The sequence below is a fragment of the Myxocyprinus asiaticus genome, chromosome 2 (assembly GCF_019703515.2).
Source record: "Myxocyprinus asiaticus isolate MX2 ecotype Aquarium Trade chromosome 2, UBuf_Myxa_2, whole genome shotgun sequence".
In the NCBI taxonomy this organism is placed as follows: domain Eukaryota; kingdom Metazoa; phylum Chordata; class Actinopteri; order Cypriniformes; family Catostomidae; genus Myxocyprinus; species Myxocyprinus asiaticus.
In genome coordinates, this window is record NC_059345.1 from 10,639,093 (window position 1) to 10,652,185 (window position 13,093).

Consider the following 13,093-nt stretch of genomic DNA (forward strand, 5'->3'; position numbering starts at 1 on the left):
TGCTCTTAATCTTATGAAGGCTCCTTTAACTATTTCCATATATAATTGGTCTAGTTCTAACTGCATTGCCTTTAATTGGACTGCTTCTGATTCTGAGTGCTTCTCTTTTTTAATTAGATTTTCTATATTACTTAATAGAGCAGCTTCTTTATTATTTATTATTTATTTTAAAGCTTTGGATCTTTGGATAGCCAAATTTCCAGATAGCCAGGAGATCACGGCCCCTTAATTAATATGCATTATTAAGAAAAATTGTATATCCTTTCTTATATGCTAAAATGAGATCTTTCCTGACCAATGACTTATATATATATATATATATATATATATATAATACATCATTTATATGTTAAAAATATATTTATTTGAATTTTTTCGATTATTTGTCTTTTTTATCTTATGTATAGATTTTGGATGGTTTATGCATATTTTTTATTTATTTTATTTGTTTATTTTTTTCCTTCACCTGTACTTGTCTTTATGATTGTATTCATACATTGTTTGATCTTACTGAACATTTACATAGAAAAAACTCCAGTTTTACCACCATTTGTGGACTTTTTAGACGGTCCCTTACCCACTGTAGGCAAATGTTAAATTGGCGATCTGGAACGATTTCACCGTGACGCCATCTGACCAGCTTAAATACGGGACAAATCGCGTCTCGTATTGATTCAGTATTGATTGATTTTATCTTTAATTCGGGACGATCACGTATTTTACGGGTTGGGTGGCAACCCTAGTTCATAAAAGGTTCAATGCTACAAACATGCCAATCTATTTTAACACTTATAAAAACTGGACTAGCCTACTACGCAGTTTCCCCAATTGCCTTTCTATATACATGCGCAACCGAGTTTCGCGCAGGAGCGACGCTTTTCTGCGCTTTCTGTCTGAACGCCCCCCACCTGCGATGTTATAATTAAGGGCACTCAAGCCGATGGCATCATGTGACTCTTGAGCTTGATTTGTTACAGGTGTTCATCTTTCTTTGTGTGTTTGCCATTTAGATTGTGGTTGCTTTCTGTGAGCTTTGCTAAAACACTCTCCAAACGATTGGAAAAATAACGATTTTTCAAATCGCCATGCGTCATCCACTGTAACATGCCAATATGTCTGGCATCAACATCTCTTTACCATCATCAACCGATGCTGAGTACAATGTCACGGAGACGGATCTACACAGGACCCTGGAGGCTCACCGCACCATTAAGATTGGAATAATATCAGTTTTGGGAGTGATGATAACTTTGGGGAACATCGCTGTGGTGATGGTCATTGCGTCAGCCGTATCGGGCTGGTCGCGAAACTCGCGGTATTTCCTTTTATCGCTCACCGGAGCCGATTCGGCGTTCGGACTGCTTATAATGCCGCTGAATCTGTGCGTAAGTTTCATGAAGGAATATCACGAGGGCCCTGACCCTTTCTGTCACGTCGTAGCATTTTTCAACGCAACCATTTATTCGACTTGCATGTATACACTAGCAACCATAAGTCTGGAAAGATACATAGCTGTGTTTTACCCTTTGAAATACTCCACCGTGCTGACCAGGAGACGCGCGCTGTTTTTAATCTCGTTCGCGTGGATATTCCCGCCAATTCTCCTCATACCCATCTCGTTTCCGGCGGGCATCATTGAAGTGTACTTTTCCCGCGCATCGCTCGTGTGCAACCCCCTCTACTCCAGCAACGTCACGTACTCACTCTCTTTGACGGGCTTCATCTTCTTCCCATGCTCGGCTATCATGACCTTCTGTAATCTGCGTCTGTGGATAGCCGCCAAGAGACAGAGGTTAAGGTTGAGGAAGCACAGCTGGGGAGGAGGATACAGACCCAAAGTGGCCTTACGTGTTCTAGTACCAGTCATGACGGTATACTACACCTGCTGGACGCCCTGCATGGTGATCATGCTTTACAATGGTGAGATCTTTATTCATATCAAATGATAATTGTGAATGTTCAGTGTGTGCCATCAGAACTGTGCAGAGATGTTCACCCCAGTCTTTTTCATCTACTATTACTTTCAACTCGCTTTATCTGAAACACTGTCAAGTCAAGTCTTTGGCATGATTCATATGTCCCAAAGATTTTCTTTAAGTTTCAAATGTGCATGTCTTAAAGTCCGCACGAAATGAAAATTTTATGTGATTGATCTTATTGTGAATGATTCATCCATGCATGTGTTTTATGGTTTTTTGTTTTTTTTGACTTCATAATCTTCAATCAAAATGTAATAACTCCATCTTCCGCTGAAATTACAGACTTCTCACTGGTGACATACAGTGGTGTGAAAAAGTGTTTGCCCCCTTCCTGATTTCTTATTTTTTTTGCATGTTTGTCACACTTAAATGTTTCAGATCATCAAACAAGTTTAAATATTAGTCACAGATAACACAAGTAAACACAAAATGCAGTTTTTAAATGAAGGTTGTTATTATTAAGGGAAAACAAAATCCAAACCTACATGGCCCTGTGTGAAAAAGTGATTGCCCCCTAAACCTAATAACTGGTTGGGCCACCCTTAGCAGCAACAACTGCAATCAAGCGTTTGCGATAACTTGCAATGAGTTTTTACAGCGCTGTGGAGGAATTTTGGCCCACTCATCTTTGCAGAATTGTTGTAATTCAGCCACATTGGAGGGTTTTCGAGCATGAACTGCCTTTTTAAGGTCATGCCACAGCATCTCAATAGGATTCAGGTCAGGACTTTGACTAGGCCACTCCAAAGTCTTCATTTTGTTTTTCTTCAGCCATTCAGAGGTGGACTTGCTGGTGTGTTTTGGATCATTGTCCTGCTGCAGAACCCAAGTTCGCTTCAGCTTGAGGTCACGAACAGATGGCCGGACATTCTCCTTCAGGATTTTTTGGTAGACAGCAGAATTCATGGTTCCATTTATCACAGCAAGTCTTCCAGGTCCTGAAGCAGCAAAACAGCCCCAGACCATCACACTACCACCACCATATTTTACTGTTGGTATGATGTTCTTTTTCTGAAATGCGGTGTTACATTTACACCAGATGTAATGGGACACACACCTTCCAAAAAGTTCAACTTTTGTCTCGTCAGTCCACAGAGTATTTTCCCAAAAGTCTTGGGGATCATCAAGATGTTTTCTGGCAAAAATGAGACGAGCCTTAATGTTCTTTTTGCTCAGCAGTGGTTTTTGTCTTGGAACTCTGCCATGCAGGCCATTTTTGCCCAGTCTCTTTCTTATGGTGGAGTCATGAACACTGACCTTAACTGAGGCAATAGAGCCCTGCAGTTCTTTGGATGTTGTTGTGGGGTCTTTTGTGACCTCTTTGATGAGTCGTCGCTGCGCTCTTGGGGTAATTTTGGTCGGCCGGCCACTCCTGGGAAGGTTCACCACTGTTCCATGTTTTCGCCATTTGTGGATAATGGCTCTCACTGTGGTTCTCTGGAGTCCCAAAGCTTTAGAAATGGCTTTATAACCTTTTCCAGACTGATAGATCTCAATTACTTTCTTTCTCATTTGTTCCTGAATTTCTTTGGATCTCGGCATGATGTCTAGCTTTTGAAGATCTTTTGGTCTACTTCACTTTGTCAGGCAGATCCTATTTAAGTGATTTCTTGATTGAGAACAGGTGTGGCAGTAAGCAGGCCTGGGTGTGGCTAGAGAAATTGAACTCAGGTGTGATAAACCACAGTTAAGTGATGTTTTAACAGGTGGGGCAAACACTTTTTCACACAGGGCCATGTAGGTTTGGATTTTGTTTTCCCTTAATAATAACAACCTTCATTTAAAAACTGTATTTTGTGTTTACTTGTGTTATCTTTGACTAATATTTAAACTTGTTTGATGATCTGAAACATTTAAGTGTGACAAACATGCAAAAAAATAAGAAATCAGGAAGGGGGCAAACACTTTTTCACACCACTGTATGCAGGACTTCTCCAGTCATTTGGTCCGCTTAAACCCCGCCCCTTTCTTATAAATACCACAACCTTGCTTAGAGTTGAATGAAGCATCAATTGCATGTTGGTGAAGATGGCAGGGTGTATTTTCAAAACTACTGTTCCTTAACCCAGGGGTGTAGATTCTGGGGTGGGGGGGGGTTAACCCTTTCCAATAATCAAGTACAACCCCCCCCCCCCCATTATTTATACCATGATCTGTGTAAATGCTTCACACTGCAAACCCCCCCCCACACACAATGTTCAAGCCAAATCTATGCCCTTGCAAACTTCCTTGGTTACTGGCTTCCTTTGGCTGGCTTGAATTTACATTTCGATTGAGTTGGAGGAATAACGGCGAATTTGTGTTTGTGTTCGAGACATTTCACACCTGAATTGCTGAGGTGATCACTAATGAATACAACGCTTCAGATGCCTCTGGAGTTTATATTTTTGAATGCAGTGATCTTGGGATGCACAGCACGAGTAAGTGTTATTTTCCCCCTTTATATTTAGTGTATTGTGATTCAAAACGTTAAAATATGGTTATCTTTTACTCGCTAATTTTTCAATGGTTACAGCGTATTCGTAAGCCAAGACTGCGAAGTAATCATTCATTTATGTTGTCAGTTTGATCATAAATGTGTTGAGATTGCTGCTCAGTTTCACCAATTACCAGCTCTGACTCGAGCAGCGTGGTGGTAGGGGTGTGTCCCCTGCAAACTCTCATTCAGATCTTCCTCTGGCTATGCAACGCCCACTTTTCACAATCCAGTCAATGATGGATAAACTAAAATCCCCGCCATACATTTTTTCTTGTTCGATGAGCTGTTTCACTTGGAAATACGTCACAATACGGAAGTTGGTCGCAACTTCCGTTTCATGCCGACTTTAAAGGGATAACTCAATGAAAAAATGAAAACCCATATGACATTCTGTCTTCTATGGAACGCACAAGGAGATGTTTTGAAGAATGTTCAAACTGCTTTCATCTAGCGACAGCATATTGTGACAAAAGGCTGTCAAGTTTGAAGAAGAACTAAAGGATGTAAAAGGAGTTGTGTGACTAGCTTTATAGGTTTTATGAAGCAGATAATGAATAGCTTTGTGTGATGAACAACCCCAAATTTAGGTCATTATTGGGGATGTGAATTAGGAATGGGAATTTTCAAGTAATTTGTTTAGTCAAGTACTTTAACCCACAAAAATATTAAATATATGACATGTTCATTATTTTTTTTTAAATTATTATTCACAAACGTTACCAAGAATAAGCTAACTTCAACAAACTATCCTTTCTTTTTGGAAAAAAAAAAAATGCACTTTTGTGCATAATGCACATTAGTTTGCCAAAAGCAGTGCTGTGGTGCAACTAAAGATGTGTTAAGTATACTTGGTTGTGCTAAAATGGAACTTGAGTACACTTTAAATATCTACCCTTGTATTTCATTTGTGAAATGCACAGAATTGACTCCATGTGAATGTATGTATTTTGGTGACATTACAATTGCAACTCTATTACTCTGTAAGAGTGCTGGACATTATTTTTATACTGATAATATACTGCTGGCCCACACCACAACTGAATTTCAGCTTGCATTTAATATATGTACTTCTGGCAATTGCATTAATAGTATTATAGCTTGGGTTTTACTGGGAAGAAAGTTTGGGAACCAAACATAGTGAGTCTTATAACATTGTTAATCAACAATGATAACCCTGAATAATTGCACTTAGCAAATCATCAACTCTCACAGGATCGCACATGTCTCTCAAAGCAATACTAATCCCACCCAGGGTAGCTAAAAAAAAAATGACATCTTTTCATAACATAAAATGACATATTTAACATTAAACTGAACTCGAAACATAACTTAAACCCCAATTACTTTTAAATGTTAGTTAATAAAACCCCCAAACAGTCCCCAAAATCTAAACGGATGTACCTCATTAATTATGCAAACACAACAGCCAATAGCAAGTCCCCAAGCAGAAACATCAACAGATGTTACAGTATATGCCTGGAAAGCACTGGAATTCAATGTAGATTTAACACCTGACATTTTATTAAAATAGGTAATCGTGCCATTTTGCCCTTTGCACAAAGAAAAGTGAAAAAATGCAGACGTCTGATTGGTCCATCTAATCACTGATCTACAAAGGCCCTGGGTAGGGTTGCACCAGCTGTGCTTAAGTTCTCACGTAAGTTGGGACGTAAAGTTCACCCTAAGGGCTTAGTAACAACTAGTTATTTTGTAACAAAGTCAGTGCTTAATTTGGTTCCACCACCTGTTCTTAATGCAAGACTTTACTAGTAGGTCGTAAGCTCTCCGTAAAGTAATGCATAGTCACATAATATGACGTTTACCCTTATTTATCCAATAAGCAGTCTTCAAATTTGTACACAGGTGTTAAGCTGAAATGAAGGGCTTTTTATCTCGCTATGGTTGATGTACAAACCTTGTTTGCTCGCATAACTGTCAGCTGTAATAAATTATATCCCCATTAAAATGATACGTAATGAAAGTAGATTTAATAAATAGTATATTTGCCCTGTGTAAATAATATATAGGAACTGTATCTAAAATAAATAAGGGGTGATAAATACTAATACAACAGGCTGGAAAAATAGACATTTATTCATTTTAATATCCTATATATATTTTGAATGTGTTGAAACTTGACACGGAGCAACGCACCCTGAAAACTGCACCGTTAGAACGGTTTCATGCTGAAGAGCCTTTTAAAAGGTTTTTTTTATCTCTCTCTCGTAAAAGTAAACGAGTGTAAATGCCAAACCCATCATATACTGTATGTCGAAAGGACTGAAGCCTGTCACGCAAAACACTCATTGATGTCATAAAATATCAGTCTGCTTTTTTATTCCATCTGTTACTCCTGGTCAGAGGCTTCAATAAATATTTAGTTTATACGTAGGGTTACGTCTTACCTAAGTTTAACGATGCAACGCTCAAATATTTAGTAGTGCGTAAATTGTGACTTGGTGCCCATTTATGCCACAACTAGGCTAAGTTGTAACGTACGAATAGCTGGTGCAATCGGCCCCTGGACCGAAAGTATCTAACTTGCGGCTAGTAGCCATAAATTAGTAAAAGTGGATGAGGGCATGCTGGCTAGCTAGTTGTCACTGCCATTCTGTGTTATTTGTAGTCGTGTGTAGAACCATAATAAGATGCTCCGTTATACAGCATTATAAGTCCAGATGTTTATCTAGGTAGTTATAACTTACATGATATGACTTGCGTGATAGTTGTAGAATGACCATATGCTGTTTGTACAATGTTAAGCAAATTAACAGTGTTTTAAATTCTCTATTGGTTTTTTGTTTATTCTTCTTTCAAGAGGGAAATCTGTCTTAATTCAAAGTAAGACAAGATTGATATTGAAGATCAAAGTCAGCAACATTAGACAAAGTAGGACAATTAACAAATATTGCTTTGTATACTATTATTGGGGATGGTGAAATAACTTTAACTCTTCAAGTCACACAATGTTGAATGCAATATGCTGCTTTAAAAATGGTATAAAACACAGAGCATGCTGTACTTGTGTAACGTTGTTGAATGCAGACACAAACAACAAAAGACTGATTGAGACTGATTTAATAGATGCATAAAGAGGAGGAACCCATACACAAGAACACGCAGTTGAACCAATTCAGTGTTCCAGTAGTATAATCATCAATGGCTTAACAGACAGCATTTCATTTTGTTGAACAAAATGTTTGAGCAGAGGTTTGTGTTAACTGAAAATAATGACAAGCACACAACCAGTCTCTCTCCATGGAAGCAGATTTCAATCTTTTTAGTTTGATTGGATCAACATTCGAACTGTGTAAGGGGACAGTTTTTGACTTAATATTTATGTAGATAAAGAGCTAATCACCGTGATGTTGAAAATCTTGGTAGCTGGTCTAGTATAAATTGGGTGTACAACACACTCTGCATATTGATTACTTAATGTTGTTGTGATGTCACGACCAGCCTGTTTGAGGGGCTCCCACTTCAAAACTGGTTCTGGAGCGGTGACTGCTGCACATGTAAATTTAGTATCACTCTTATGTTTTAAGGAATGTGCATTGTGCAATTAAAAACAATACTCAAAATAATGTTTTAATTATAATTTTTAAATTAAGTTTCCAGAAATTAGTAACCTCTTGTTATAAGATGTCCAAGTTATAAAATGGTTTGTTTTCTGATAATTTGATAACACGATGTTGAAATGCAAATTAAATATGCATTCTTAAAAGTTCTCAGAACAGACATGGCATATTTTAAAATATACAGTATATATATTAGGAAAATATTTCTAAGTCATTACTAATATTTTTATTATTTATTTATTTATTCTAAATATGTAACTTTATTGAAAGAAAAATAAAAAAAATTCACTGTCAGCACTATCACTTTTTCAAGATGGATAAATAAGAAACCATAATTTTGCCAGCTTTTGTCACATTCCACAGTACAGCACACTGAAGGTATATGGAATTCAGGTCACAAACATGGCAGCACGGTCAGTGCACAGGTCCCCATCAGTCAGGCGCTGATTCCGTGTTTTGATGCTGAGGAACAGTTTCCGCTTCAGCATCTTATAGAAGTTTTGAATTGTGTTTGAGTCCATGAAACAGATTTTAATTAAAAGATTGTCACAGAAATGAACGTTTCGCGCCTACTCCAGTCTTCTCCCCTGTGCCGGTAAACCCCGCCCATTTGTCTTGATTGACACAGCACATGGCTGACGTAGCATATAATTTGAGAAGTCAGTTTGAGCATTTGATTTTTTTCGTTTTAGTAGTCGGTTTGATTTATCATTTGAGTAGTCCGTTTGAGCATTTCAGTGACTGTTTGAGTAGTCAGTTTGAGCATTTGATTTTTTTTATTTTTTGTTATTAACATTTTTTTATTGATTCCAAGACAGACAAAAATAAATTAACCACAAAATTATACATTTTTAATTGTTTAACCCCCCCCCCCCCACAATATAAAATAACTAAATACCCACATATAAACAGACACACAAATAGTACATAAAACAAGACAACGTTCAATATATAGGGAAAAAAAAAAAAAAAAAATTATAATAAATAAAACTCGTAATCGATCGACGTAATACAACGAGATCCTCTAAGTCAGCAAGGACCTTTGTCGACATCACCGACATGTTGGACAACTGATGCTGGATCTCCTCTCCTGCCGCGCATTCTAAATCGAGTCCCCGGTCTGTAGGCCTGTCGGGGCTTTCATCCTGAACGCGTAAGTGTCTTTTAATGTCTCCAGAGCCTGAGGATTTTGACTTCTTTGCCATATTTTACCTCAAAGAGCAAATGTGTAACTGGGTGTATCAAATTTCACCAAATTATAACATGAAAATAATAAAAAATGTAGCTAAGAGCTGGTCACTCACACGTCTGCTTCTTGCATGACGTCACTTGACCTCCATCTTTTTTTTTGTGCTTGATGAACATTATGACAATTGCTTTTAACACTGTTCAAACAAGTTGTAGAACCATAAAACAAGTTGTAAATGAAAACAAGCACCTAACCAGTGTACTTGAAGTACACTATATTTTAACTTAGTGTATACTTCTAATTGCATTTGTAAAAGCTATACTAATTTAACACTTAATGATCAAAATTTATCTGTGTGCATTTGAAGAAAGCATTAAATAAGTGCAATTACATGGTACTTTCAGTTAGTACATAGATATGTTAATGTATTTGTAGTATACTTATCATGAAATAAATGTATTTTAAATACATTTTGGTATATTTTTAACTAGGGGCTAAGATTCTGTGTTTCTTGTACCGCTTCACATTTTCTTTCTACCATAAAAGCAGATCCTCATCCGTTGGTTTACATGACTCCCACAAGAACCGAATACCAATACAGTATAATTCAATAAGAATTTAAATGTTTCAAATATTGCCACACTTGACTTCATACTTTGGGTGCGTCTTATGTTGTGAATCAGTATATCGTGAACACAAAGTGAGTAAACAAGGGTGTTTATGCACTAAACATTGGGACACTTATGACTCAATTACCTGCAACATGATAATGAGGTTGCGTGTTTAAACGCAGCTGTTATTAATCAAACATTTCTGTATAAAAAAATATAGTGGTAGGTATTAAAACATACAGTGTTATTATGAAGGATAAATGGCATAAATGAAATAAAAATACAAAAGTAGCATTATCTTCTAAAAACTCTAGTTTAAAAGATTGTTTCCCTTTCATGCACATAATGGATAAAAGATATTACAAACAATCTATTTGAAAGAGAAAATAAGGCTTTGACTTAATTTTACACTTGCACTCATTTTCTAACGACTTGAGATTCTTCAGAAGACCTGATAATGTTTCAGGTAAGGGAACATAGTGAGCAACGATGGTCCCTGGTTTTTACGTGCATACAGGGAATTTTTAGGAAATTAAAGCTTCAGCGCACTGAATGATTTTGCGATTGGGACAGTAGAACTGGCCGACTCCCTGGGCAGTGCCCTGACTACTGAACTGTAGTTTTTGTCCATACAATGCAAGTGAATGGTGACCAAACTTTCAAGCTCCAAAAAGGACTTGAATGCAGCATAAAGGTAAACCATAAGACTCCAGTGGTTTAATCCATGTCTCTCACAAATTATCCAATCATTTTTGAGTGAGAACAGACCAAAAACAGCTCCTTTATTTTATATAAATCTTGACATCAGCAGTCTCGTTGGTGATCTTGATTTCAAGCTCGATTACACTTCCTAGCACCAACTAGCGTTCAGCACTAGGAAGTGTAATCGAGCTTGAAATCATGATCGTGCCTAGAGAATGCAGTGGCAAGATGTAGGGGATGGTGGGGCATTAACTAATGCTTTTTGGTTTTAAGTTTGTGTCAATGCACTTGGGGTTCAAAGTGTTTGTATTTTTTCACATATATTTTACACATGTCTGGTACAAATATGTAGTCTTGTTTCATGAATACAAATACTTGGGGGGGGCGAGTAAAATGTTACAACGTGTCCCATAGGCGGTATGGGTGTCCCATATAACTGCTGGCTAGCTAAGAATGAAAAGACTATGCAAGCTAACAGATTGGAGATTAAAATCATACCAAGTTTACCTCGTTTTAAATAAACACTCAAATCGGAGATGAAAATTATCTTTTGTGTGAATTTTTACTTTTACTACTGTAAAATGAACTTTTGGCAATATATTCAAAAAGTTTTTGAATTTTTACGCAATTATTTCTCTACACAGTGTTGATATGGCAACAAGTAAACAAATTAAGTTTCGTCTGACCAGTGTGTGGAAACGTTTAAACCATGTGTTACAACTAACCCCGCACTAGTTTGTGTCCTGCTCTCCCCTACAGTAAAAAAGTTCTGTTCTCACCCAAAATTGATTAGATTGCTTCAGAAGACATTGATTAAACCACTGGAGTTTTATAGATTACCTTAATGCTTGCTTAATGTCCTTTTTGGAGCTTGAAAATTTGGTCACCGTTCACTTGAATTGTATGGACAAACAGACATCATATTTCCATTAAAATATCTTTGTGTTCTGTGGAAGAAAGTAATCAGAGTTTGAGATGACATAAGAGTGAGTAAATAAGAAAATTATAATTTTTGGGTGAACTATTCCTTAAAAAAAAATGGAATTGTTCTCGTATCACAACCCTAGTTGTTATTTACTTAAAATCTTCCCCTCCACCTTGTCTCATTCATGTTCGCTAAAAATTCAGAAATGGTGCAAGAACCAGTGACCTTTGATATCATTGACGTCAAACATGCCGCAACCTGCCTTGAGGCGGCAGAGTTTAAATATACTCGAGTGTGAGTGAGATTTGAACGCAATGGCAGTGGGGAAAATTTTCAGTAAAAATCAACCTCGGTCTGAAACTTAACATAAAACTCTCATATGGCCTCAGAAGACTTTGTAATATGGTGAACAAGTCATAAAGGGAATTTTTGTTTTTTTTTTTTTTTTTTTTGTTCCATGAAAGCATAATCAAATGGGTTTGGAGTGACATGAGAGTGATTTAAATGATGGAATGAAAATAAACTTTCAAAATAAACGTCTCCCATTGGTTGAACAAACAGATAGTCTACCTCAAACTCAATCCACTGGTTGAGGCAATGTTGCTGTTTTGGGCTGGACAGATGCTCAAAAAACAGGAATATTTTGGTAGCACCACAGTGTTTCGCTTTTAGGTGCAATTAACTTGCCATTAAAAAGTGACTTGCATAAAATTTACTCTGCATATTATTAAGCTTGTATATGAGAGAATTCTAACAAACTACACTCATTAAACACCTGCATAGGCTACTTGGCTCTGTAAATGTCATTAACTTTGTGCATGTTACAATGAAGCTAACATTTCAAACTATAAGTTGTAAAAGACATAATTAGTATCCGTCCTAATACATGTTTTACTTTTTTACAGCCATTTCAGGCAGTAGTGTCCCAGAGTGGATAGAGTTTATTGCAGTGTGGTTACCAACCGCCAATGGCTTCCTTAATTGTATCTTCTACTTCTGGATCAACCATAGCTTTAGAAGGAAATTCCATTTGGTCCTTCAGAAACTATGTCTAGGACCATGTCCTGGTGCTGACACTAATTCTGGTTGCATCAACTCAGTAGAGTCCTCAGTGGTTCTTGGATGGAACGGTAACCATTCTCTTCATGAGCGTTTTTCTAGCGTGTCGTCCACATGTACTCTACTCATGCTCATGGCAACTGAGACCAGCATCCGGGAACCACAACCAGGTTAAGCATCCTTTGAACATGCTGATCTCATGAAGTTTTAAAAGATCTGCTCAAATTGAGGCATTATGAAAGCAACCTATATCTTTAAAAGGCCTGGTCAGATGTTACACAGATACACTTTTTAATCACAAAGTATTATTCTGAAAGGCTCTTGTCCATAGCTTCATTCTCTTTTAGTGTAATGGCCATATGTGCCTTTTTACTTTTTGATGGCACAATCTCACATTTGTTTAGGCCAAATGTATTACCATCATGAAAATGTCATGTTTCTTAACAAAAAGATTTGTTGAATGCCATTCTAAGTTAAACATGTGATGAGAGCCTTTGAAACATTTTCTTATCTAGTAAACCTGATATCAAGCAACTGAGGAAGGTTAACCTTTAAATCTTAATAAGCAGTT

At 37.1% G+C, this 13,093-nt stretch overlaps 1 protein-coding gene across 1 annotated transcript; it reads left to right on the plus strand.

Annotated features, from left to right (window-relative positions):
- The first annotated feature begins 1,112 nt into the window (after positions 1-1,112).
- zgc:162592 (uncharacterized protein LOC561993 homolog) lies at positions 1,113-12,756 on the plus strand. The gene is made up of 2 exons (XM_051651206.1): positions 1,113-1,920; positions 12,369-12,756. Exons 1-2 carry the CDS (start codon positions 1,113-1,115, stop codon positions 12,695-12,697), a joined length of 1,137 nt encoding a protein of 378 aa, XP_051507166.1. The 3' UTR covers positions 12,698-12,756.
- The last annotated feature ends 337 nt before the right edge of the window (positions 12,757-13,093 follow it).

What these genes read in the sequence shown, in the direction of transcription:
- zgc:162592 (XM_051651206.1), top strand. Translation starts at nt 1,113, where the DNA reads ATGTCTGGCATCAACATCTCTTTACCATCATCAACCGATGCTGAGTAC. An exon ending in GGTGATCATGCTTTACAATG is followed by an intron (nt 1,921 to 12,368) that starts GTGAGATCTTTA and finishes ACTTTTTTACAG; the next exon opens with CCATTTCAGGCAGTAGTGTC.